General features: G+C 47.0%; 1 protein-coding gene across 2 annotated transcripts in view; it reads right to left on the bottom strand.

Annotated features, from left to right (window-relative positions):
* LOC115168222 (transcription factor COE1-A-like) overlaps positions 1 to 27,778 on the bottom strand; it is a 104,704-nt gene that overhangs the window by 48,141 nt on the left and 28,785 nt on the right. For both annotated transcript variants that reach the window (XM_029723296.1, XM_029723286.1), the window contains exons 7-10: positions 10,380 to 10,461; positions 10,075 to 10,216; positions 5,245 to 5,375; positions 4,785 to 4,911 (exon numbers count right to left, since the gene is read on the bottom strand). In XM_029723296.1, coding sequence (XP_029579156.1) covers positions 4,785 to 4,911; positions 5,245 to 5,375; positions 10,075 to 10,216; positions 10,380 to 10,461 — 482 coding nt within the window. The remainder of the gene's footprint in view (positions 1 to 4,784; positions 4,912 to 5,244; positions 5,376 to 10,074; positions 10,217 to 10,379; positions 10,462 to 27,778) is intronic.

Below are 27,778 nucleotides of genomic sequence, written 5' to 3' on the forward strand. Positions count from 1 at the left end.
GTCTCCTAGAGATGAACGTACTTTGGTGCGAAAAGTGTAAATCAATCCCAGAACAACAGCAAAGGACCTTGTGAAGATGCAGGAGGAAACAGGTACAAAAGTATCTATATCCACAGTAAAACGAGTCCTTTATCGACATAACCTGAAAGGCCGCTCAGCAAGGAAGAAGCCACTGCTCCAAAACCGCCATAAAAAAGCCAGACTACGGTTTGCAACTGCATATGGGAACAAAGATTGTACTTTTTGGAGAAATGTCCTCTGGTCTGATGAAACAAAAATAGAACTGTTTGGCCATAATGACCATCATTATGTTTTGAGGAAAAAGGGGGAGGCTTGCAAGCCAAAGAACACCATCCCAACCGTGAAGAACGGGGGTGGCAGCATCATGTTGTGGGGGTGCTTTGCTGCAAGAGGGACTGGTGCACTTCACAAAATAGATGGCATCATCAGGAAGGAAAATGATGTGGATATATTGAAGCAACATCTCAAGACATCAGTCAGGAAGTTAAACTTGGTCGCAAATGTGTCTTCCAAATGGACAATGAACTCAAGCATACTTCCAAAGTTGTGGCAAAATGGCTTAAGGACAACAAATTCAAGGTACTGGAGTGGCCATCACAAAGCCCTGACCTCAATCCTATAGAAATTTGTGGGCAGAACTGAAAAAGCGCATGTGAGCAAGGAGGCCTACAAACCTGACTCAGTTACAGCAGCTCTGTCAGGAGGAAAGGGCCAAAATTCACCCAACTTATTGTGGGAAGGTTGTGGAAGGCTACCCGAAACGTTTGACCCAAGTTTAAAGGCAATGTTACCAAATACTAATTGAGTGTATGTAAACTTCTGACCCACTGGGAATGTGATGAAAGAAATAAAAGCTGAAATAAATAAGTCTCTCTACTATTATTCTGACATTTCACATTATTAAAAGAAAGTGGTGATCTTAACTGACCTAAAACAGGGAATTTTTACTAGGATTCAATGTCAGGAATTGTGAAAAACTAAGTTTAAATGTATTTGGCTAAGGTGTATGTAAACTTCCAATTTCAACTGTATATATACATATATATATATATATATATATATATATATCTATATACACTGCTCAAAAAAATAAAGGGAACACTAAAATAACACATCCTAGATCTGAATGAATGAAATAATCTTATGAAATACTTTTTTCTTTACATAGTTGAATGTGCTGACAACAAAATCACACAAAAATAATCAATGGAAATCCAATTTATCAACCCATGGAGGTCTGAATTGGAATCACACTCAAAATTAAAGTGCAAAACCACACTACAGGCTGATCCAACTTTGATGTAATGTCGTTAAAACAAGTCAAAATGAGGCTCAGTAGTGTGTGGCCTCCACGTGCCTGTATGACCTCCCTACAACGCCTGGGCATGCTCCTGATGAGGTGGCGGATGGTCTCCTGAGGGATCTCCTCCCAGACCTGGACTAAAGCATCCGCCAACTCCTGGACAGTCTGTGGTGCAACGTGGCATTGGTGGATGGAGCGAGACATGATGTCCCAGATGTGCTCAATTGGATTCAGGTCTGGGGAACGGGCGTGCCAGTCCATAGCATCAATGCCTTCCTCTTGCAGGAACTGCTGACACACTCCAGCCACATGAGGTCTAGCATTGTCTTGCATTAGAAGGAACCCAGGGCCAACCGCACCAGCATATGGTCTCACAAGGGGTCTGAGGATCTCATCTCGGTACCTAATGGCAGTCAGGCTACCTCTGGCGAGCACAAAGAAATGCCACTCCACACCATGACTGACCCACCGTCAATCCGGTCATGCTGGAGGATGTTGCAGGCAGCAGAACGTTCTCCACGGCGTCTCCAGACTCTGTCACGTCTGTCACATGTGCTCAGTGTGAACCTGCTTTCATCTGTGAAGAGCACAGGGCGCCAGTGGCGAATTTGCCAATCTTGGTGTTCTCTGGCAAATGCCAAACGTCCTGCACGGTGTTGGGCTGTAAGCACAACCCCCACCTGTGGACGTCGGGCCCTCACACCACCCTCATGGAGTCTGTTTCTGACCGTTTGAGCAGACACATGCACATTTGTGGCCTGCTGGAGGTCATTTTGCAGGGCTCTGGCAGTGCTCCTCCTGCTCCACCTTGCACAAAGGCGGAGGTAGCGGTCCTGCTGCTGGGTTGTTGCCCTCCTACGGCCTCCTCCACGTCTCCTGATGTACTGGCCTGTCTCCTGGTAGCGCCTCCATGCTCTGGACACTACGCTGACAGACACAGCAAACTTTCTTGCCACAGCTCGCATTGATGTGCCATCCTGGATGAGCTGCACTACCTGAGCCACGTGTGTGGGTTGTAGACTCCGTCTCATGCTACCACTAGAGTGAAAGCACCGCCAGCATTCAAAAGTGACCAAAACATCAGCCAGGAAGCATAGGAACTGAGAAGTGGTCTGTGGTCACCACCTGCAGAACCACTCCTTTATTGGGGGTGTCTTGCTAATTGCCTATAATTTCCACCTGTTGTCTATTCCATTTGCACAACAGCATGTGAAATGTATTGTCAATCAGTGTTGCTTCCTAAGTGGACAGTTTGATTTCACAGAAGTGTGATTGACTTGGAGTTACATTGTGTTGTTTAAGTGTTCCCTTTATTTTTTTGAGCAGTGTATATGTGTATACACTGAGTGTACAACACATTAGGAACACCTTCTTAATGTTGAGTTACACCGCCTGCTTTTGCCCTCAGAACAGCCTCAACTCAGCAGGACATGGACTCTACAACGTGTTTAAAGCGTTCCACAGGGATGCTGACCCATGTTGACTCCAATGCTTCCCGCAGTTGTGTCAAGTTGGCTGGATGTCCTTCGAGGGGTGGACCACTCTTGATACACACGGGAAACTGTTAAGCATGAAAAACCCAGTGGTGTTGCAGTTGTTGACACACTCAAACCGTTGCGCCTGGCACCTACTACCATACCAGTTCATAGGCACTTAAATATTGTGTCTTGCCCATTCACACTCTGAATGGCACATACACAATCCATGTCTCAATTATCTCAAGGTTAAAACATCCTTCTTTAACCTGGCTCCTCCCCTTCATATACACTGGTTGAAGTGGATTTAACAAGTCACATCAATAAGCGATCATAGCTTTCACCTGGATTCACCTGGTCAGTCTATGTTGTGGACAAGGCAGGTGTTCCTAATGTTTTGTACACTCAGTGTATATATATTTATATTCCGAACTCTGACATTACTCGTTCTGATATTTCGTAATTTCCTTCTTTTAATATTTTTGGGGTTTGTGTTTAGTGTTTTGTATTGTTAGGTATTATTGCACTGTTGGAGCTAGAAAAATAAGCAGCTCACTGCGCCTGCGATAACATCTGCAAAATATGTCCATGTGACCAATACAATTTTATTCAATTTTTTATATGCTCCAGCAGCAGGGTCTTATAATATCAGTAGTGATAAGCGGTTGCTAAGAGGTTGCTAAGCGGTGGGGGCTGCATTCTGAAGAGGAGAGGATTCACTTCTGAGCGAGAAGAGATGGTCGTCATCATGCACCTCCAAAATGGGTCCCAAAGGGCATCCTATTACGTATATAGATGACTACCTTTAATCAGGACCCGTAGGGCTCTGGTCAAAAGTAGTTCACTATATAGGGAATAGGGTGCCATTTGGGACACAAACCCAATCTACAGCCAAAAGCCTGTCAGCACCTCACAGCTCTTTACAGCCCCTAACAGACAGGATTACAACTCTGCCTGAGGAAGGGCTTGAAGCCTTGTTGATGAATGGTGATACATGGAAATGAACTTGTATAAGAGAGAGAGAGAGAGAGAGAAGCAGGATGTCCAGAATATGCCATAAAAACAGCTTTACATGTGAATAGGGATGTGTAAATACACACAGTTTCCTTTTCTCTAGCCATTCTGCCCTGTGCATGTGTGTGTGTGTGTGTGTGTGTGTGTGTGTGTGTGTGTGTGTGTGTGTGTGTGTGTGTGTGTGTGTGTGTGTGTGTGTTGTGTGTGTGTGTGTTGAGAGAGAGAGAGTGTGTGTGTGTATTCCAGTATTGGCAGCAGTATTGGGTGTGTTGACTTAATTAGGTCTCCTCGTTTCCTCTCCCCAACACAAGTTGATTAGTGATACCAGCTGTCCCCAGTGTGTGTGTGTGTGTGTGTGTGTGTGTGTGTGTGTGTGTGTGTGTGTGTGTGTGTGTGTGTGTGTGTGTGTGTGTGAATCTGTGTTTGTGTGATTTCTGCATATGCGTATATATGTGTGTGTGTGGAATTGTTTGTATGTCTACATGCCATTTCCTTTGCCAGCAGTCAAACCACACCATGCCAGTTCTCTATGATTACCACTGGCAACTGGACCCAGACTGGAGCCAACCACAACCCAGGAGACCAAGATGGCTGACCATGGTAATCCCCTAGTCCTTTCTACCCTCCTCTCCTCTCCCTCTCCCCAATCCCATCTCTGCCCTCTCTCCCCACTCCTCTCCTCTCTCCTCTTTGTTCACTCCTCTCTCCCCCCTCCCCCCTCCCCTCTCTCTCTGTTTTTCCCTGTGTATATGTAGCATCCAGGTGTGTTAAATTAAAGTGTATTAACCTGTGTATATGTAGCATCCAGGTGTGTTAAATTAAGGTGTATTTACCTGTGTTTATGTAGCATCCAGGTGTGATAAATGAAGGTGTATTTACCTGTGTTTATGTAGCATCCAGGTGTGTTAAATGAAGGTGTATTTACCTGTGTTTATGTAGCATCCAGGTGTGTTAAATTAAGGTGTATTTACCTGTGTATATGTAGCATCCAGGTGTGCCCTTGCAGAACTGTTTCGACTTGTATGACAGCGTGACCTCTACGACCCCGGGGATGTGTCTGGGGGGAGTCTGCACCCGGATGGCGTGGGCTGTGATCAGCTACAGAGGGGGACAGGGGACAAAAAAGGTTTTATTGTTACATATGTACTTGTCCTTACAGACCCCATAACATGTTCTATTTCAAAGTGAAAGACGTATAAAGACTTACAAGAGCCATAGAAAATGTTCAGTTGACATGTAAGGTCGGATGTAGTTTATAAATGCCCAGAAAACATGCAGATTACCTTGGCTTTAGCTCAGAGGGCTAAGGCAGTCTTGAGCACCACGGACTCACTGTTTTTTGTTTGATTCTCTGTCGGTTACACACAGTCACACACACAGTCATACACACACACACACAAACACACACACACTGATAAATGTGCTACTGACCTCACTCCAGACTAGCATGGTACCAAATATGACCTGGAGTCCATCAAAGAAGTTTTCTCCAATGATAATGACTGTGGCCCCGCCTGTAGTCCAGCCCTCACTGGGGCTGATCGCCTTGATACAGGGGGTGGCTGTGGGGGGAATAGGGGGAGGGAGGGGGTGGAGGGAGGGAGAGTGTAGGGGAGGGGGGAGAGAGAGATCAGAAATGTAGTTTTAATGCAGAATCAGGAATACAAGGTACAGTACAGTTTCTCCATTCTGATTGTATGAAGAGAACAACAAAATTCTCCAATTCATAAGCAGGTCTGCTGTGAGGCGTAATACTGACCCCTGGATATTATAATTACAGGCTTTACATTACTGGATCAGATTGGAGAAAAGAACAGCAGTGGAATTAAAAATAAATAAAGGCTTAATCTCCTCTACTTTACAGAGCCTCAGCTTGTCAAACATGATGTCATTCTCCAAAGCAGGGTAATCCACTTTACTACAGAATGACTTTTCCCCGTCTCTCTCCTCTCTTTCTTCACCCTCCTCTCTCCACCCTCCTTCATCTGCCTCTCACTCTCTTCATCTCGCTCCCTCTTCATCCTGCAAGTCTTTTCATAGACACTGATGGTGTGTGTGTGTGTGTGTGTGTGCGTGCGTGCGTGCGTGCGTGCGTGTGTGTGTGTGTGTGTGTGTGTATATATATATGTCAACCATATAGTGAAACATGAATCCATGTGATAGGGTTCATATTTGGGGTCCTCCTCTCTGCCATCTGTTGTGTTTGTTGCTCATTGTGAAAACAGATTTTTCGATTTGTTTTGCAAATTTAAAATAAATATAAACAGAAATACCTTATTTACATAAGTACTTAGACCCTTTGCTATGAGACTTGAAATTGAGTTCAGGTGCATCCTGTTTCCATTGATCAGCATTTCTACAACTTCATTGGAGTCCACCTGTGGTAAATTAAATTGATTGGACATGATTTGCAAAGGCACACACCTGTCTGTATAAGGTCCCAAAAGAGCAAAAACCAAGCCATGAGGTCGAAGAAATTGTCCTTAGATCTCCGAGATAGGATTGTGTCGAGGCACAGATCTGGGGAAGGGAATGGGAGAAACTCCCAAACACCCCAAATACAGGTGTGCCAAGCTTGTAGCGTCATACCCAAGAAGAAACGAGGCTGTCATCGCTGCTAAAGGTGCTTCAAGGAAGTACTGAGCAAAGAGTCTGAATAATCATGTAAATGTCATATTTCTGTTTTATTTTGTTTATTTTTTAGCTAAAATGTCTAAAAAACAGTTTTTGCTTTGTCATTATGGGGTATTGTGTGTAGATTGATGAGGGAAAAAAAAAAATTTAATCCATTTTAGAATAAGGCTGCAACCTACATTTTTTTGAAAAAGTCAAGGGGTCTAAATACACTGCTCAAAAAAATAAAGGGAACACTTAAACAACACAATGTAACTCCAAGTCAATCACACTTCTGTGAAATCAAACTGTCCACTTAGGAAGCAACACTGATTGACAATACATTTCACATGCTGTTGTGCAAATGGAATAGACAACAGGTGGAAATTATAGGCAATAAGCAAGACACCCCCAATAAAGGAGTGGTTCTGCAGGTGGTGACCACAGACCACTTCTCAGTTCCTATGCTTCCTGGCTGATGTTTTGGTCACTTTTGAATGCTGGCGGTGCTTTCACTCTAGTGGTAGCATGAGACGGAGTCTACAACCCACACAAGTGGCTCAGGTAGTGCAGCTCATCCAGGATGGCACATCAATGCGAGCTGTGGCAAGAAGGTTTGCTGTGTCTGTCAGCGTAGTGTCCAGAGCATGGAGGCGCTACCAGAAGACAGGCCAGTACATCAGGAGACATGGAGGAGGCCATAGGAGGGCAACAACCCAGCAGCAGGACCGCTACCTCCACCTTTGTGCAAGGAGGAGCAGGAGGAGCACTGCCAGAGCCCTGCAAAATTACCTCCAGCAGGCCACAAATGTGCATGTGTCTGCTCAAACGGTCAGAAACAGACTCCATGAGGGTGTTATGAGGGCCCGACGTCCACAGGTGGGGGTTGTTCTTCCCTGTGCTCTTCACAGATGAAAGCAGGTTCACACTGAGCACATGTGACAGACGTGACAGAGTCTGGAGACGCCGTGGAGAACGTTCTGCTGCCTGCAACATCCTCCAGCATGACCGGTTTGGCGGTGGGTCAGTCATGGTGTTGGGTGGCATTTCTTTGGGGGACCGCACAGCCCTCCATGTGCTCGCCAGAGGTAGCCTGACTGCCATTAGGTACCGAGATGAGATCCTCAGACCCCTTGTGAGACCATATGCTGGTGCGGTTGGACCTGGGTTCCTCCTAATGCAAGACAATGCTAGACCTCATGTGGCTGGAGTGTGTCAGCAGTTCCTGCAAGAGGAAGGCATTGATGCTATGGACTGGCCCGCCCGTTCCCCAGACCTGAATCCAATTGAGCACATCTGGGACATCATGTCTCGCTCCATCCACCAACGCCACGTTGCACCTCAGACTGTCCAGGAGTTGGCGGATGCTTTAGTCCAGGTCTGGGAGGAGATCCCTCAGGTGACCATCCGCCACCTCATCAGGAGCATGCCCAGGCGTTGTAGGGACGTCATACAGGCACGTGGAGGCCACACACACTACTGAGCCTCATTTTGACTTGTTTTAAGGACATTACATCAAAGTTGGATCAGCCTGTAGTGTGGTTTTGCACTTTAATTTTGAGTGTGACTCCAAATCCAGACCTCCATGGGTTGATAAATTGAATTTCCATAGATTATTTTTGTGTGATTTTGTTGTCAGCACATTCAACTATGTAAAGAAATTTTTTTTTTATAAGATTATTTCATTCATTCAGATCTAGGATGTGTTATTTTAGTGTTCCCTTTATTTTTTTGAGCAGCGTACTTTCTGAGGACACAGTATGTATGTGTGTGTTAACCTGGGAAAATCTTTGGGCGGAGAGAGAGAGAGCGAGAGAGGCTAGAGGATAAACCTAACCATGTCTCATAGGAAATAAGCTCAGCGTTGACTTTAAGCTTCCTGGGGCCTCATAAGCACCACAGTCCTGCTTTGACACATGGTCCTCATAAGACACTATGGCAGTTCTAACAAGAGCCGGCCACTGGGGGAATACAGGATTCACTGCTGCTCTCATCATTTCATCCTCTCTCTGTTCTCTCACTGAGAGTTAAGAATCTTAGAGGGAAAAAGGAGCGGGAAGAGAGGGGGTGAGAAGAGAGGAAAAGGAGCGGGAAGAGAGAGAGACAAGTAGAGATGAGAAGAGAGAGCAATAAAGTGTGTAAAGAGGGAGAGGAGAGGTAGTGATAGAGTTGAGGAGGGAGAAAATAGATAGAGAGAGAGAGACATAGAAAAGAGTGAGAGAGGGGGAGAGAGACATGTAGAAAAGAGTGAGAGGGGGGGAGAGAGACATATAGAAAAGAGTGAGAGGGGGGAGAGATATGTAGAAAAGAGTGAGAGAGGGGGGGAGAGAGACATATAGAAAAGAGTGAGAGAGGGGGAGAGAGACATGTAGAAAAGAGTGAGAGGGGGGAGAGAGACATATAGAAAAGAGTGCGAGAGGGGGGAGAGACATATAGAAAAGAGTGAGAGGGGGGGAGAGACATATAGAAAAGAGTGAGAGAGGGGGGAGAGACATGTAGAAAAGAGTGAGAGGGGGGGAGAGATATGTAGAAAAGAGTGAGAGGTGGGGAGAGACATATAGAAAAGAGTGAGAGGGGGAGACATATAGAAAAGAGTGAGAGAGGGGGAGAGGGGGAGAGACATATAGAAAAGAGTGAGAGAGGGGGGAGAGAGACATATAGAAAAGAGTGAGAGGGGGGGGAGAGACATATAGAAAAGAGTGAGAGGGGGGGAGAGACATATAGAAAAGAGTGAGAGAGGGGGAGAGACATATAGAAAAGAGTGAGAGGGGGGGAGAGAGACATATAGAAAAGAGTGCGAGAGGGGGGGGGAGAGACATATAGAAAAGAGTGAGAGAGGGGGGAGAGACATGTAGAAAAGAGTGAGAGGGGGAGAGACATATAGAAAAGAGTGAGAGGGGGGAGAGACATAGAAAAGAGTGAGAGGGGGGAGAGATATGTAGAAAGAGTGAGAGGGGGGGAGAGACATATAGAAAAGAGTGAGAGGGGGGAGAGACATATAGAAAAGAGTGAGAGGGGGGAGAGATATGTAGAAAAGAGTGAGAGGGGGGAGAGACATATAGAAAAGAGTGAGAGGGGGGGAGAGACATATAGAAAAGAGTGAGAGAGGGGGAGAGAGACATATAGAAAAGAGTGATGGGGGGTAGAGACATATAGAAAAGAGTGAGAGAGGGGGGGAGAGACATATAGAAAAGAGTGAGAGAGGGGGGGAGAGAGACATATAGAAAAGAGTGAGAGGGGGGGAGAGACATATAGAAAAGAGTGAGAGGGGGGGAGAGACATATAGAAAAGAGTGAGAGGGGGGAGAGACATATAGAAAAGAGTGAGAGAGGGGGGGGAGAGAGACATAGAAAAGAGTGAGAGGGGGGAGAGACATATAGAAAAGAGTGAGAGAGGGGGGAGAGACATATAGAAAAGAGTGAGAGAGGGGGAGAGAGACATATAGAAAAGAGTGAGAGGGGGTAGAGACATATAGAAAAGAGTGAGAGAGGGGGGGAGAGAGACATATAGAAAAGAGTGAGAGGGGGGTAGAGACATATAGAAAAGAGTGAGAGGGGGGAGAGACATATAGAAAAGAGTGAGAGAGGGGGGGAGAGACATATAGAAAAGAGTGAGAGAGGGGGGGGGGGGAGAGACAGGAGTGTTTACCATGCTCCAGGTACGAGGGTGTTCCTTCTGAGGGGTCTAGTCTCCTGGCCCGGCGACCGTGTTTAGAGTTGTTGTGGACAAAGATGTTGTCAGAGACAGAAAGGACATGACCATCCACACTCACCGTGGTAGACACGACCACCTGGGACAGACAGGGACAGGAGACATAGAGGAAAAGGGGACAGGGGGACGGGGGGACAGACAAGGACACGTGAGACAGGACCTGAGAGCTTCCATCAAACAGCATTACCATTGTGTCTAAAGAAATGATGTAAAATTAGGTTTTACGATTCTCTCTCTCCCACCTGAAAGCGTCTCATGTCTCGTGGGTTCCCTGCGTTCTTCAGACAGTTCTGGTTGCACTTCAGGAAGAACTTGAGGAAGAACCTGGAGAGAGAGGAGACAAGAAAACAGTCTAACACTCATGCATCATTGCTTTTGGTTCCTGACTGAATAGAGCTGCATTTAACTAGATAGCAATGAGAGCAGCAGCGCTCTGTCTCTCTCTCTCTGTGTGTGTGTGTGTGTGTGTGTGTGTGTGTGTGTGTGTGTGTGTGTGTGGGTAGGCAGGTAGCCTAGAGGTTAAGAGCGTTGGGCCAGTAACTGAAAGTTCCCCGAGCTGATTAGGTGAAACATTTGTCGATGTGCCCTTGAGCAAGGCACTTAACCCAAATTGCTCCTGTAAGTCACTCTGGATAAGAGCGTCTGCTAAATTACAAAACATGTAAATATACCACACAGGGTGATGTGATGCCTGATTGCAAACCTCTCGCTTACAGCTTGCTGCCGATGGCTAGCCGTTGTGGTAAACCTGGAAGCAGATCTGGATGTAGCCTTCCCTTGCCAGTACACAGCCTCTTCTTCACCAAGACTCCTGCCAGGTCTCCTTGTGGCAACACACGTTAACTGGGCGTTCCTGCGGCCTCAGGCTAACTCAGAAGGGGATCTTGGAGCTGCAGTGGTCCCCAAATGTGCGGTGTGGAGGCCCACATTATGTGGACACGCCCTGGCATCGGCCAACCACTGTCCCACTGCTTCGTGGGTAAGTCTGGGAAGGCAAAGGCTAGGGGAGCTCACAAAAGCAACGTGCTGGCGACATGTGACAGGTGGTCCTCTGACAGACTGGAGCTCCTGTAGCCTCCTGCAGCTGTGGGGAGGTGCTGGTCCTCTGACAGACTGGAGCTCCTGTAGCCTCCTGCAGCTGTGGGGAGGTGTTGGTCCTCTGACAGACTGGAGCTCCTGCAGCCTCCTGCAGCTGTGGGGAGGTGCTGGTCCTCTGACAGACTGGAGCTCCTGCAGCCTCCTGCAGCTGTGGGGAGGTGCTGGTCCTCTGACAGACTGGAGCTCCTGCAGCCTCCTGCAGCTGGTCGTCTTGGATTTTATTCTTGCCACCAGAGCCCATTTTCCAACAGCAGAGAAGTGATGACAAGCACATCCCCCACGTCACTAGAAATGATTTCATCATGCAGGTGTCCACTAATGCTCTTCAGCGAGTTCCACCTAGATTTCCTGCACCATTAAAGTCTCCTGGCGACATGGTGCTTGGTAACGGGGGCATGATTGAATAATCAGGAAGCTCCTAGCCAGGCCCCTGCAGGGTAGCGGTACAGGGCTATTGGTCATCAGCAGCTGGGATTTGGGTGGCAGCTGCTCCAGACCCCTGTATGTCTGAGAAGCCCATTTTAGGAACCACACTGCTCAACCCAGCTGGGGAAAGGCCTAGAAAAGGTGTCAAATATTGCCCACTCTAACTATCCTAGAAGGCGCAGTAGCACTAATCAGGACATTCCGTTTCAGTGGGTGAAAACGAATGAAGAAGAAATATGTCCCCTTACGACTATCAACATGGAACATAAGGACTCTCTTGGACTCGAGCCATGACGCCGAAGGACTGCACTTATAGCAGCAGAGCTGAAGCAATATACCATCGTCATCTCTGTTCTCAGTGAGACCAGACTCCTGGGTGAAGGGTTGCTCAGGGAGGAAAGAGAGGGCTACATCTTCTTCTGAAAGGGATACCACCCCAGAAGGGCGATATCTGCATGGTGTGGGCGTTGCCTTGAGGAACTGCCTCCTGTCATATCTCACAGAAACACCAACTGTCATAAGCAAAAGGCTAATGGAGTAATAGGATAGCACAGCGTTGGTCATGCCAATGCAAATGGTTTGAGATTGCTACGCCTTTGTGCTGAACATGAAGTCACCATCACCAACAAATGGTTGGTTCCAAATGAAAAACAAATACAAAACTTCCTGGGTGCACCCTCGATCAAAGCATTGGCACCTCATAGATTACATGACTGTCAGGCGGATAATCTTAACCAAGCTCAGAACGAAGATTTCCCCAGCCATCCTTAACCAAGCTTAGAATGAAGGTTTCCCCAGCCATCCTTGACCAAGCTAAGAATGAAGGTTCACCCATCCATCGTTAACCAAGCTCAGAATGAAGGTTTCCCCAGCCATCCTTAACCAAGCTCAGAATGAAGGTTCACCCAGCCATCCTTAACCAAGCTCAGAATGAAGGTTTCCCCAGCCATCCTTAACCAAGCTCAGAATGAAGGTTTCCCCAGCCATTCTTGACCAAGCTCAGAATGAAGGTTCACCCAGCCATTGTTAACCAAGCTTAGGATGAAGGTTTCCCCAGCCATCCTTAACCAAGCTCAGAATGAAGGTTTCCCCAGCCATCCTTAACCAAGCTCAGAATGAAGGTTCCCCCAGCCATCCTTAACCAAGCTCAGAATGAAGGTTCACCCAGCCATCCTTAACCAAGCTCAGAATGAAGGTTCACCCAGCCATCCTTAACCAAGCTCAGAATGAAGGTTTCCCCAGCCATCCTTAACCAAGCTCAGAATGAAGGTTTCCCCAGCCATCCTTAACCAAGCTCAGAATGAAGGTTTCCCCAGCCATCCTTAACCAAGCTCAGAATGAAGGTTCACCCAGCCATCCTTAACTAACTCAGAATGAAGGTTTCCCCAGCCATCCTTAACCAAGCTCAGACTGAAGGTTCACCCAGCCATCCTTAACCAAGCTCAGAATAAAAGTTTCCCCAGCCATCCTTAATCAAGCTCAGAATGAAGGTTCACCCAGCCATCCTTAACCAAGCTCAGAATGAAGGTTTCCCCAGCCATCCTTAACCAAGCTCAGAATGAAGGTTCACCCAGCCATCCTTAACCAAGCTCAGAATGAAGGTTTCCCCAGCCATCCTTAACCAAGCTCAGAATGAAGGTTCACTCAGCCATCCACCTCAAGGAGTAAAAAAAAAGCATTTGCTCGATTTCAGGAAACAGAGGCACTTAACAACTTATGTCGCTCTCTAGCAGAAAAACTAGAGAACATTTAGACTGTCCTGAAGGTCCAATTGACAACAAATAGTCCTCCCTAAACACATCACTCTCTGAGTCAGTAGCCCACTCCACTTTCCGAATGCACATTAACTGAAACAGAAAAATACTAGGCGTAAACCATTTTCCACTTTTGGTTTCATGAAATAATAACATGTATCTCTCTCTCTTGTAATTACCAAGAGAAACACAAATGACTGTGGAAATGAATTTCTGCAAAATGGCTGCCAGGACTCTTGGAGCCTGGCGGTGAAAAAAACACGTGCAGGCGCACGCGCACGAGCACACACTCCCTGAGCCCGGCGGCTGAAAAGAGGTGTAAATAATTACAAACACAGACAGCATATCTGTGATAATTTAATGATCACAAACTTTCATGAAATTATGATGGGGATTATTTATCACTTTAGTACAATAATCATCCTCCCACCAAGTAACAAAAAAATAAACCAATCAAAAGCAGCAAAGCAATAATAACGCAGCTTTTCAGCAATCCCTGTCACAACCAAAATATTATTCCAACTACAACTACTTCAGGTAACAAAAAAACTTCACCCCATCTTAGAGTGAATTTCCAACAGTATGGAACCCTCAAAGGGTCAATCCTCCGATCCACTGATCATGTATGAACTGTGAGTTTGATCGTCTGATGACAAAATCTAAGTGCTCTTTCTCGTTCTCTTCTCTGTCTCTTTGTCTTAATCATGCTTTCTAACCTTTACCTCTTCAACCCTTCTTTTCTCTCTCCTCTATTCTCCTCCTGTCTCTCTCCTCTATTCTCCTCCTGTCTCTCCTCTATTCTCCTCCTGTCTCTCTCCTCTATTCTCCTCCTGTCTCTCTCCTCTATTCTCCTCCTCTCTCTCTCCTCTATTCTCCTACTGTCTCTCCTCTATTCTCCTCCTGTCTCTCTCCTCTATTCTCCTCCTGTCTCTCCTCTATTCTCCTCCTGTCTCTCTCCTCTATTCTCCTCCTGTCTCTCTCCTCTATTCTCCTCCTGTCTCTCTCCTCTATTCTCCTCCTGTCTCTCTCCTCTATTCTCCTCCTGTCTCTCTCCTCTATTCTCCTCCTGTCTCTCTCCTCTATTCTCCTCCTGTCTCTCTCCTCTATTCTCCCTCTTCCTGTCTCTCTCCTCTATTCTCCCTCTTCCTGTCTCTCTCTCTCTCCTCTATTCTCCCTCTTCCTGTCTCTCTCCTCTATTCTCCCTCTTCCTGTCTCTCTCCTCTATTCTCCCTCTTCCTGTCTCTCTCCTCTATTCTCCTCCTGTCTCTCTCCTCTATTCTCCTACTGTCTCTCTCCTCTATTCTCCTCCTGTCTGTCTCCTCTATTCTCCTCCTGTCTCTCTCCTCTATTCTCCTCCTGTTTCTCTCCTCTATTCTCCTCCTGTCTCTCTCCTCTATTCTCCTCCTGTCTCTCTCCTCTATTCTCCCTCTTCCTGTCTCTCCCTCTCTCCTCTATTCTCCCTCTTCCTGTCTCTCTCCTCTATTCTCCCTCTTCCTGTCTCTCCCTCTATTCTCCCTCTTCCTGTCTCTCTCCTCTATTCTCTCCTGTCTCTCTCCTCTATTCTCCCTCTTCCTGTCTCTCTCCTCTATTATCCTCCTGTCTCTCTCCTCTTCTCTTCCTCCTGTCTATTCCTCTATTCCTCCTCCTGTCTCTCTCCTCTATTCTCCCTCTTCCTGTCTCTCTCCTCTATTCTCCCTCTGTCTCTCTCCTCTATTCTCTTCCTGTCTCTCTCTCTCTCCTCTATTCTCCTCCTGTCTCTCTCCTCTATTCTCCTCCTGTCTGTCTCCTCTATTCTTCTCCTGTCTCTTCCTCTATTCTCCTCCTGTCTCTCTCCTCTATTTCCTCCTGTCTCTCTCCTCATTCTCCTCCTGTCTCCTCCATTTCCTCCGTCTCTTCTCTCATTCTCCTCCTGTCTCTCTCCTCTGTCTCTCCCTCTCTCCTCTATTCTCCCTCTTCCTGTCTCTCTCTCTCTCCTCTATTCTCCCTCTTCCTGTCTCTCTCCTCTATTCTCCCTCTTCCTGTCTCTCTCCTCTATTCTCCTCCTGTCTCTCTCCTTTATTCTTCTCTGTCTCTCTCTCTATTCTCCTCCTGTCTCCTCCTGTCTCCCTCCTCTATTCTGCCTACTGTCTCTCCTCCTATCTCCTCTCTCTCTCTCCTCTATTCTCCCTCTTCCTGTCTCTCTCTCTCCTCTATTCTCTCTTCCTGTCTCTCTCCTCTATTCTCCTCCTGTCTCTCTCCTCTATTCTCCTCCTGTCTCTCTCCTCTATTCTCCTCCTGTCTCTCTCCTCTATTCTCCTCCTGTCTCTCCTCTATTCTCCTCCTGTCTCTCCTCTATTCTCCTCCTGTCTCTCTCCTCTATTCTCCTCCTGTCTCTCTCCTCATACTTTTTCTTTCTCTCTCTTCTGTTTGGTGTTTCTGTTGACAGGTGGTGTAAATGGCTATAGGTGAGACTATAGCTCAGCCCTCCTTCTGACATCCCCCTCATCACTCACACTATGTATTTATCTTTCTGTCTGTCTCTCTCCTTCTTTCTCTTTCTCCCTTTATCTCTTCTACTGCCCCTTCTCAGTCCTCCTCCTATCCTTCTCTCTAAGCTGTGTGCCGTGTCATACTTCACTACAATAGCCTAGCATCGGTCTCCTAATCTAAATGGCACCCAATTTCCTACAATTTGCAATACTTTTGACCGGAGACCTATGGGCCCTGGTCAAAAGTAGTGTACTATGTAGGGGATATGATACCTTTTTGGACACAAGCTAGGTGTTTCTCACTTTGCTCTACTCTGGGGTTAATACACTTCCCCCTTTCTGATACTGGACTGATGGAGCTGAGGGCTTGGAGTGTAGAGCGGATCTCTCTCGCTCTCTCTCACCCCTCTCTCTCTCTCTCTCTCTCTCTCACTCACCCCCCTCTCTCTCTCACTCACCCCTCTCTCTCAGGCTCTTTCTCCCCCTCTCGCCCCCTTACTCTCTCTCTCTATCTCCCTTTCTCTCTCGCGCCCCCTTCCCCTCTCTCTCTCCCGCTCTCCCTCTCTCCAGGTATCGGCCATGCATCACTGACACTTCATCAAGGAGACTTGTTTCCGTGGTGACCCCTCAACCTGCCATACGCACACACACACACATTTGTAAGCCACTTGTTCCATCAGGCGGATGCTGTTAGAGTAGTCTGTAATGTTTCTCCCATCATGTCTATCTAAACTGGCATGATTTATTCAACCACATCATCTCACTACACTGAAACATTCATCCTCTGTACACTCCTTGCATCATCTCTCCCTGAGTGTGTGTGTGTTTGTGTCTCTGTGTCTGTGTGTGGCAGGTCTAGTGGTTTTGCCTCATTGTTAAATATTCTCTGCTCTCCTACCTGCCCAGGGAGAGCCCTGCCTGGGGAAAAGGAGTCCCTGTCTCCCCCTGGGCTGGAGGTTCCAAAGACACTTAGTCCATTCAGTTTCCTACATTTCATTCATTTTCATCTTTCTGAAAGCTCTTAAATGTCCTGAGCAATTTTACTGTAGTGGGATCGCTTAAGAGGACAGTCTGTGAACACACTTAATTACTTTACTTAGTTAAAGGAAGGTCAATGAACTGCTGCAATGAAGCAGGGAAAAGGCTGGGCTCCATGCAAGGAATTTGTGTTACAATGACACCTCAGATCTCTATCTCCAGCAAGCTACAAGTCCAATACGCTTTTACGTCAATAATATGTGTGTTGGGTCAGTAGTGTTGTGACAATAGTGTTGTGTCAGTATCAGTAGTGTTGTGTCAGTAGTGTTGTGTCAGTAGTGTTATGCCAGTAGTGTAGTGACAGTAGTGTTGTGTCAGTAGTGTTGTGTCAGTAGTGTTGTGTCAGTAGCAGTAGTGTTGTGACAGTAGTGCTGTGTCAGTAGCAGTAGTGTTGTGTCAGTAGTGTTGTGTCGGTAGCAGTAGTGTTGTGACAGTAGTGTTGTGTCAGTAGCAGTAGTGCTGTGTCAGTAGTGTTGTGTCAGTAGTGTTGTGTCAGTAGCAGTAGTGTTGTGTCAGAAGCAGTAGTGTTGTGTCAGTAGTGTTGTGTCAGTAGCAGTAGTGTTGTGTCAGTAGTGTTGTGTCAGTAGTGTTGTGCCAGTAGTGTTGTGACAGTAGCAGTAGTGTTGTGTCAGTAGTATTGTGTCAGTAGTGTTGTGACAGTAGCAGTAGTGTTGTGTCAGTAGTGCTGTGACAGTAGTGTTGTGTCAGTAGTGTTGTGTCAGTAGTGTTGTGCCAGTAGCAGTAGTGTTGTGTCAGTAGTATTGTGTCAGTAGTGTTGTGACAGTAGCAGTAGTGTTGTGTCAGTAGTATTGTGTCAGTAGTGTTGTGTCAGTAGTGTTGTGTCAGTAGTGTTGTGACAGTAGTGTTGTGTCAGTAGCAGTAGTGTTGTGTCAGTAGTGCTGTGACAGTAGTGTTGTGTCAGTAGTGTTGTGTCAGTAGCAGTAGTGGTGTGTCAGTAGTGCTGTGACAGTAGTGTTGTGTCAGTAGTGTTGTGACAGTAGTGTTGTGTCAGTAGTGTTGTGACAGTAGTGTAGTGACAGTAGTGTTGTGTCAGTAGTGTTGTGTCAATAGTGTTGTGTCAGTAGTGTTGTGTCAGTAGCAGTAGTGTTGTGTCAGTAGTGTTGTGCCAGTAGTGTTGTGACAGTAGCAGTAGTGTTGTGTCAGTAGTGTTGTGTCAGTAGTGTTGTGTCAGTAGTGTTGTGTCAGTAGTGTTGTGTCAGTACTTCTGTGACAGTAGTGTTGTGTCAGTAGTGTTGTGTCAGTAGTGTTGTGCCAGTAGTGTTGTGCCAGTAGTGTTGTGTCAGTAGTGTTGTGACAGTAGTGTTGTGTTGTGTCAGTAGTGTTGTGTCAGTAGTGTAGTGTTGTGTCAGTAGTGTTGTGTCAGTAGTGTTGTGTCAGTAGTGTTGTGCCAGTAGTGTTGTGCCAGTAGTGTTGTGTCAGTAGTGTTGTGCCAGTAGCAGTAGTGTTGTGTCAGTAGTGTTGTGTCAGCAGCAGTAGTGTTGTGTCAGTAGTGTTGTGTCAGTAGTGTTGTGCCAGTAGTGTTGTGTCAGTAGTGTTGTGTCAGTAGTGTTGTGACAGTAGCAGTAGTGTTGTGTCAGTAGTGTTGTGTCAGTAGTGTTGTGACAGTAGTGTAGTGACAGTAGTGGTGTGTCAGTAGTGTCGTGTCAGTAGTGTTGTGTCAGTAGTGTTGTGTCAGTAGTGCCGAGTCAGTTGCAGTAGTGTTGTGTCAGTAGTGTTGTGCCAGTGATGTTGTGTCAGTAGTGTTGTGTCAGTAGTGTTGTGTCAGTAGTGTTGTGTCAGTAGTGTTGTGACAGTAGTGTAGTGACAGTAGTGTTGTGTCAGTAGTGTTGTGTCAATAGTGTTGTGTCAGTAGTGTTGTGTCAGTAGTGTTGTGTCAGTAGCAGTAGTGTTGTGTCAGTAGTGTTGTGTCAGTAGTGTTGTGCCAGTAGTGTTGTGACAGTAGCAGTAGTGTTGTGTCAGTAGTATTGTGTAAGTAGTGTTGTGACAGTAGCAGTAGTGTTGTGTCAGTAGTGTTGTGTCAGTAGTGCTGTGACAGTAGTGTTGTGTCAGTAGTGTTGTGCCAGTAGCAGTAGTGTTGTGTCAGTAGTGTTGTGCCAGTAGCAGTAGTGTTGTGTCAGTAGTATTGTGTCAGTAGTGGTGTGTCAGTAGTGTTGTGCCAGTAGTGTTGTGTCAGTAGTGTTGTGACAGTAGTGTTGTGTCAGTAGCAGTAGTGTTGTGTCAGTAGTGCTGTGACAGTAGTGTTGTGTCAGTAGTGTTGTGTCAGTAGTGTTGTGACAGTAGTGTTGTGTCAGTAGTGTTGTGACAGTAGTGTTGTGTCAGTAGCAGTAGTGTTGTGTCAGTAGTGCTGTGACAGTAGTGTTGTGTCAGTAGTGTTGTGTCAGTAGCAGTAGTGTTGTGACAGTAGCAGTAGTGTTGTGTCAGTAGTGCTGTGACAGTAGTGTTGTGTCAGTAGTGTTGTGTCAGTAGTGTTGTGACAGTAGTGTTGTGTCAGTAGCAGTAGTGTTGTGTCAGTAGTGCTGTGACAGTAGTGTTGTGTCAGTAGTGTTGTGTCAGTAGCAGTAGTGGTGTGTCAGTAGTGCTGTGACAGTAGTGTTGTGTCAGTAGTGTTGTGACAGTAGTGTTGTGTCAGTAGCAGTAGTGTTGTGTCAGTAGTGTTGTGTCAGTAGTGTTGTGTCAGTACTTCTGTGACAGTAGTGTTGTGTCAGTAGTGTTGTGTCAGTAGTGTTGTGTCAGTAGTGCTGTGTCAGTAGTGTTGTGCCAGTAGTGTTGTGTCAGTAGTGTTGTGTCAGCAGCAGCAGTGTTGTGTCAGTAGTGTTGTGTCAGTAGTGTTGTGTCAGTAGTGTTGTGTCAGTACTTCTGTGTCAGTAGTGTTATGACAGTAGTGTTGTGTCAATAGTGTTGTGTCAGTAGTGTTGTGTCAGTAGTGTTGTGTCAGTAGTGGTGTGTCAGTAGTGTTGTGCCAGTAGTGTTGTGTCAGTAGTGTTGTGTCAGTAGTGTTGTGTCAGCAGCAGTAGTGTTGTGTCAGTAGTGTTGTGTCAGTAGTGTTGTGTCAGTAGTGTTGTGCCAGTAGTGTTGTGTCAGTAGTGTTGTGTCAGTAGTGTTGTGACAGTAGTGTAGTGTTGTGTCAGTAGTGTTGTGTCAGTAGCAGTAGTGTTGTGACAGTAGTGTAGTGTTGTGTCAGTAGTGTTGTGTCAGTAGTGGTGTGACAGTAGTGGTGTGACAGTAGTGGTGTGTCAGTAGTATTGTGCCAGTAGCAGTAGTGTTGTGTCAGTAGTGTTGTGTCAGTAGTGTTGTGCCAGTAGTGTTGTGTCAGTAGTATTGTGTCAGTAGCAGCAGTGTTGTGTCAGTAGTGTTGTGTCAGTAGCAGTAGTTTTGTGTCAGTTGCAGTAGTGTTGTGTCAGTAGTGGTGTGTCAGTAGCAGTAGTGTTGTGTCAGTAGTGTTGTGTCAGTAGCAGCAGTGTTGTGTCAGTAGCAGTAGTGCTGTGTCAGTAGTGTTGTGTCAGTAGCAGTAGTGTTGTGTCAGTAGTGTTGTGTCAGTAGCAGTAGTGTTGTGTCAGTAGTGTTGTGTCAGTAGCAGCAGTGTTGTGTCAGTAGCAGTAGTGTTGTGTCAGTAGTGTTGTGTCAGTAGTGTTGCGTCAGTAGTGTTGTGTCAGTAGCAGTAGTGTTGTGTCAGTAGTGTTGTGTCAGTAGCAGTAGTGTTGTGTCAGTAGTGTTGTGTCAGTAGTGTTGTGTCGGTAGTGTTGTGTCAGTAGAAGTAGTATTGTGTCAGTAGTGTTGTGTCAGTAGTGTTGTGCCAGCGGTGTTGTGTCGTGTCAGTAGTGTTGCGTCAGTAGCGTTGTGTCAGTAGCAGCGATGTTGTGTCAGTAGTGTTGTGTCAGTAGCAGTAGTGTTGTGTCAGTAGCAGTAGTCCTGGACCCTGATCTCTCTTTTGACTGCTTTTTTCCATCTACGTAACTAACACAAAAAACTGAAACTTTATGTCCAAAAATGATGCAGAAAAATGTACCCATTCTTTTGTCACTTCTAGATTAGTCTACTTCAGTTAGTGCTATACACGGCTGCTAGAATCTTGACAAGAACCAAAAAATGGTATCATATTATTCCACTGCTAGCCTCTCTACACTGGCTTCCTGTTAAGGCTTGGGCTGATTTCAAGGTTTTACTGCTAACCTACAAAGCATTACATGGGCTTGCTCCTACCTATCTTTCCGATTTGGTCCTGCCGTACATACCTACACGTACGCTACGGTCACAAGACGCAGGCCTCCAAATTGTCCCTAGAATTTCTAAGCAAACAGCTGGAGGCAGGGCTTTCTCCTATAGAGCTCCATTTTTATGGAATGGTCTGCCTATCCATGTGAGAGACGCAGACTCGGTCTCGACCCTTAAGTCTTTATTGAAGACTCATCTCTTCAGTAGGTCCTATGATTGAGTGTAGTCTGGCCCAGGGGTGTGAACGGAAAGGCACTGGAGCGACGAACCACCCTTGCTGTCTCTGCCTGGCCGGTTCCCCTCTCTCCACTGGGATTCTCTGCCTCTAACCCTATTACGGGGCTGAGTCACTGGCTTACTGGTACTCTTTCATGCCGTCCCTAGGAGGGGTGCGTCACTTGAGTGGGTTGAGTCTCTGACGTGATCTTCCTGTCCGGGTTGGTGCCCCCCTCGGGTTCATGCCGTGGGAGAAATCTTTGTGGGCTATACTCGGCCTTGTCACAGGGTAGTAAGTTGGTGGTTGAAGATATCTCTCTAGTGGTGTGGGGGCTGTGCTTTGGCAAAGTGGGTGGGGTTATATCCTGCCTGGTTGGCCCTGTCCGGGGGTATAGTCGGATGGGGCCACAGTGTCTCACGACCCCTCCTGTCTCAGCCTCCAGTAATTATGCTGCAATAGTTTGTGTCGGGGGGCTTGGGTCAGTCTGTTAAATGTGGAGTATTTCTCCTGTCTTATCCAGTGTCCTGTGTGAATTTAAGTAGGCTCCCTCTAATTCTCTCTCTCTCTTTCTCTCTCTCTGTCTCTCTCTCTTTCTCTCTGAGGACCTGAGCCCTAGGACCATGCCTCAGGACTACCTGGCCTGATGACTCCTTGCTGACCCCAGTCCACCTGGTCGTGCTGCTGCTCCAGTTTCAACTGTTCTACCTGTGGCTATGGAACCCTGACCTGTTCACCGTACGTGCTACCTTGTCCCCGACCTTCTGTTTTCAACTCTCTCTCTCTACCACACCTGCTGTCTCTAACTCTGAATGATCGGCTATGAAAAGCCAACTGACATTTACTCCTGAGGTGCTGACCTGTTGCTCCCTCTACAACCACTGTGATTATTATTATTTGACCCTTCTGGTCATCTATGAACGTTTGAACATCTTGGCCATGTGCTGTTATAATCCACCCGGCACAGCCAGAAGAGTACTGGCCACCCCTCAGAACCTGGTTCCTCTCTATGTTTCTTCCTAGGTTCCGGCCTTTCAGGGAGTTTTTCCTAGCTACCGTGCTTCTACATCTGCATTGCTTGCTGATTGGTGTTTTAGGCTGGGTTTCTGTATAGCACTTTGTGACATCGGCTGATGTAAAAAGGGCTTTATAAAAACATTTGATTGATTGATTGATTATGTCAGTAGCAGTAGTGTTGTGTCAGTGGTGGTGTGCCAGTAGTGTTGTGTCAGTAGTTGAGTCAGTAGTGTTGTGTCAGTAGGGTTGTGTCAGTAGGGTTGTGTCAGTAGTGCTGTGTCAGTAGTAGTAGCGATGTGACAATAGAGGTGTGTCAGTGATGTTGTATCAGTGGTGCTGTGTCAGTAGCAGTAGTGTTGTGTCAGTAGTGTTGTGTCAGTAGTATTGTGTCAGTAGTGTTGTGTCAGTAGTGCTGTGTCAGTAGTGTTGTGTCAGTAGCAGTAGTGTTGTGACAGTAGTGTTGTGTCAGTAGGGTTGTGTCAGTTGCAGTAGTGTTGTGTCAGTAGTGTTGTCTCAGTAGTGTTGTGTAAGTAGTGCTGTGTCAGTAGTGTTGCGTCAGTAGTGCTGTGTCAGTAGTGTTGTGTCAGTAGCAATAGTGTTGTCTTAGTAGTGTTGTGCCAGTAGTGTTGTGTCAGTAGTGCTGTGTCAGTGGTATTGTGTCAGTGGCAGCAGTGTTGTGGCAGTAGTTTTGTGGCAGTAGTGTTTTGTCAGTAGTGTTGTTACACTAGTGTTGTGTCAACAGTGTTGTGGTGTTGTGTCAGTAGCGGTAGTGGTGTGTCAGTAGTGTTGTGCCAGTAGTGCTGTGTCAGTGGTGTTGTGTCATCAGGGTTGTGTCAGTAGTTATGTGTCAGTAGTTATGTGTCAGTGGTGTTGTGTCAGCAGTGTTGTGGTGTTGTGTCAGTAGCGGTAGTGTTGTGTCAGCAGTGCTGTGCCAGTAGTGTTGTGACAGTAGTGTTGTGACAGTAGTGGTGTATCAGTAGCAGTTGTGTTGCGTCAGTAGCAGTAGTGTTGTGTCAGTAGTGTTGTATCAGTAGTGGTGTGTCAGTAGCAGCAGTGTTGTGCCAGTTGTTTTGTGTCAGTAGTGTTGTGTCAGTAGTGTTGTGTCAGTGGTGTGCGTCAGTCGTGTTGTGTCAGTAGCGTTGTGTCAGTAATGGTGCATCAGTAGCGGTAGTGTTGCGTCAGTAGCAGTAGTGTTGCGTCAGTAGCAGTAGTGTTGCGTCAGTAGCAGTAGTGTTGCGTCAGTAGCAGTAGTGTTGCTTCAGTAGCAGTAGTGTTGCGTCAGTAGCAGTAGTGTTGCGTCAGTAGCAGTAGTGTTGCGTCAGTAGCAGTAGTGTTGCGTCAGTAGCAGTAGTGTTGCGTCAGTAGCAGTAGTGTTGCAGTAGTGTTGCGTCAGTAGCGGTAGTGTTGCAGTAGTGTTGCGTCAGTAGCGGTAGTGTTGCGTCAGTAGCGGTAGTGTTGCGTCAGTAGCGGTAGTGTTGCAGTAGTGTTGCGTCAGTAGCAGTAGTGTTGCGTCAGTAGCAGTAGTGTTGCAGTAGTGTTGCATCAGTAGCGGTAGTGTTGCAGTAGTGTTGCGTCAGTAGCGGTAGTGTTGCGTCAGTAGCAGTAGTGTTACGTCAGTAGCGGTAGTGTTGCGTCAGTAGCGGTAGTGTTGCGTCAGTAGCGGTAGTGTTATGTCAGTAGCGGTAGTGTTGCGTCAGTAGCGGTAGTGTTACGTCAGTAGCGGTAGTGTTGCGTCAGTAGCGGTAGTGTTGCAGTAGTGTTGCGTCAGTAGCAGTAGTGTTGCGTCAGTAGCGGTAGTGTTGCGTCAGTAGCGGTAGTGTTACGTCAGTAGCGGTAGTGTTGCAGTAGTGTTGCGTCAGTAGCGGTAGTGTTGCGTCAGTAGCAGTAGTGTTGCGTCAGTAGCAGTAGTGTTGCGTCAGTAGCAGTAGTGTTGCGTCAGTAGCGGTAGTGTTGCAGTAGTGTTGCGTCAGTAGCGGTAGTGTTGCAGTAGTGTTGCGTCAGTAGCAGTAGTGTTGCGTCAGTAGCGGTAGTGTTGTGCCTCTACGTCTCTTTCTTAATCAAACACATTAATAACTTCCTTCTAGACTCTGTCCTCACCTGCCCAGACATATATGGTCCACCAATCACAAAATAAGGAACCACGCATATATTAGCATACCTAATGAATACCTTCTCAATTTAATATGCAAATTCCCAGAGACATTAGCGAATTCCGTATGTTCTAAATGAATAAATTTGAATGGCAATTAGAGTAATCCTTTATAATTAATGAAAACTGTCAATTTTGGTTCAGGAGTAATTTGATTAACGTTATGATGGGACACTTAGTAAATTCTTTGGATTGGTGGACTGGAGGGATACACACACGCACTCACGAAAACACACACACAGTCACACACACACTTACACAAACGTTCACACGCACGCATGGACGGATGTGCACACAGACGTACCCACCAACCCACAACCACACACACACACACACACACACACACACACACACACACACAGGCACACACACACACACACACACACACACACACACACACACACACACACACACACACACACACACACACTAAAATGAAATCTCTCCCACCCTACCTTGAGCTGGCTAACTACCTTCCAGTAAAATCACCAGAAAGCACATTAGAACTGATGATCAGCGTATGATTACTGTACAATACCAACATCTGACAAATAGTACTGTTTCAGTTGTAAGAACAAATAAACATAATGATATCCATCACCAATAACTCTCCTCTCTCATTTATCTCTCTCTCTCTCTTTTCCTCATGTCTCCTCTCCCTCTCTCTCTCTCTTTTCCTCATGTCTCCTCTCCCTCTCTATATCCTTCTCTCTCTCCCCTTCTCTTTCTGTGTCAGGTTAGTGGGTCCATTCTTACTGTGACACCTCATAAAGTCAGAGCCCCGTGGAGCGACTGGTTCTGGATCTTGGCCTCTAAGAGAGAGTGGCTTTCTCTCTCTCTGGAAAACACTCACTCACTCACTCACTCACTCACTCACTCACTCACTCACTCACTCACTCACTCACTCACTCACTCACTCACACACTCACACACACACACACACACACACACACACACACACACACACACACACACACACACACACACACACACACACACACACACACACACACACGTCAGTAAGTCCTTAGGCCTAATCTGACACACTCAGCTAAAACACCTGGGTAATGTTAACAGAGCAGTTCTAGCCAATTACTCTCCCATATAACACCCTGATCAGAGCCAGACATTACACATCAGCTATAACAGGAGTCCATTCCTGTGTGTGTCTCTGGTGACTGTGGGAGAGGGAGAGAAAAGGGAGAGATGTGAAAGGGAGGGGAGAGGGAGGAGGGGAGAGATGGAGAGAGAATAGAACAGAGAAACAGGTAAGGTGTGGCTGGCCAGAGGAGGAGAAGAGGGGTAAGGTGTGGCTGGCCAGAGGAGGAGAAGAGGGGTAAGGTGTGGCTGGCCAGAGGAGGAGAAGAGGGGTAAGGTGTGGCTGGCCAGATGAGGAGAAGAGGGGTAAGGTGTGGCTGGCCAGAGGAGGAGAAGAGGGGTAAGGTGTGGCTGGCCAGAGGAGGAGAAGAGGGGTAAGGTGTGGCTGGCCAGATGAGGAGAAGAGGGGTAAGGTGTGGCTGGCCAGAGGAGGAGAAGGGGGAGAAGAGGGGAAGACATGGGGAGGGGGTGAAGGGTAGAGGGGTGAGGCAGGAGGAGGATGGAGAAAGGGGACAGGGACGGGGGGAAGGGGGAGGTGATAGCGACAGACAGGTGACATTACCCTGTGTCATGGCTGGACGGACAAAGGGACAAAGGGACAGACAGGTGACATTACCCTGTGTCATGGCTGGACGGACAAAGGGACAAAGGGACAGGCAGGTGATATTACCCTGTGTCATGGCTGGACGGACAAAGGGACAAAGGGACAGACAGGTGACATTACCCTGTGTCATGGCTGGACGGACAAAGGGACAAAGGGACAGACAGGTGACATTACCCTGTGTCATGGCTGGACGGACAAATGGACAAAGGGACAGACAGGTGACATTACCCTCCATCATGGCTGGACGGACAGAGGGACAGAGGCCAAGCTGGTTATCCATGCAGGGAAAAGTCAACAGTCACACACACACACACAAAGAGCTCTGGGACAAAGCTGTGTGTCTGTGTGTGTGGGTGCGTGCGGGTGTGTGTGTGTGTGTGCGGATGTGTTTGCGTGGCAGCGTGTGTGTGTGTGTGTGTGTGTGTGTGTGTGTGTGTGTGTGTGTGTGTGTGTGTGTGTGTGTGTGTGTGTGTGTGTGTGTGTGTGTGTGTGCGGGTGTGTGTGTGTGTGTGTGTGTGTGTGTGTGTGCCCATTTCGAGGTTACATTTCCCATCCTTCCTTTCAAGGGTTCTTAAAAAACTCCAAGACATGAAACATAAATCTCCATCTCACACACACCCTCACACACACACTCTGTTACACATTCTGTCACTCAAACACTCTCGGGAAACAACAATTTACACAGCAACTTTTTATTTATTTAACACACACACACAAAAGTACACACAAGCACACACATAAAGTATGTGTGTGTGTGTGTCCTTACTCTCCATTAGCTGACAAACTGCTGGACAGTGAAAAGTCACTTTCCATACAATGTGATAAACCATCAGTTTGATATTATAGTAACCCTGTCAGGACTGAGATGGAAGGAAGAGGAGCTTTCATAGACCTGTCTCTAAAAACATCAGAAGAGAGAAACCATCACTCTCCCATGTCTTCCCCTTCCCTGTGTCTTAGAGAGAACTCAGCACTCTCCCATGTCTTCCCCTTCCCTGTGTCTTAGAGAGAACTCAGCACTCTCCCATGTCTTCCCCTTCCCTGTGTCTTAGAGAGAACTCAGCACTCTCCCATGTCTTCCCCTTCCCTGTGTCTTAGAGAGAACTCAGCACTCTCCCATGTCTTCCCCTTCCCTGTGTCTTAGAGAGAACTCAGCACTCTCCCATGTCTTCCCCTTCCCTGTGTCTTAGAGAGAACTCATCACTCTCCCATGTCTTCCCCTTCCCTGTGTCTTAGAGAGAACTCATCACTCTCCCATCTTTACCCTTCCCTGTGGCCTAGAGAGAACTCATCACTCTCCCATCTTTACCCTTCCCTGTGGCCTAGAGAGAACCCACCACTCTCCCATCTTTACCCTTCCCTGTGGCCTAGAGAGAACCCATCACTCTCCCATCTTTACCCTTCCCTGTGGCCTAGAGAGAACCCATCACTCTCCCATCTTTACCCTTCCCTGTGTCTTGGAGAGAACCCATCACTCTCCCATCTTTACCCTTCCCTGTGTCTTGGAGAGAACCCATCACTCTCCCATCTTTACCCTTCCCT

Source organism: Salmo trutta, chromosome 3 (genome assembly GCF_901001165.1).
Source record: "Salmo trutta chromosome 3, fSalTru1.1, whole genome shotgun sequence".
Lineage (NCBI taxonomy): Eukaryota > Metazoa > Chordata > Actinopteri > Salmoniformes > Salmonidae > Salmo > Salmo trutta.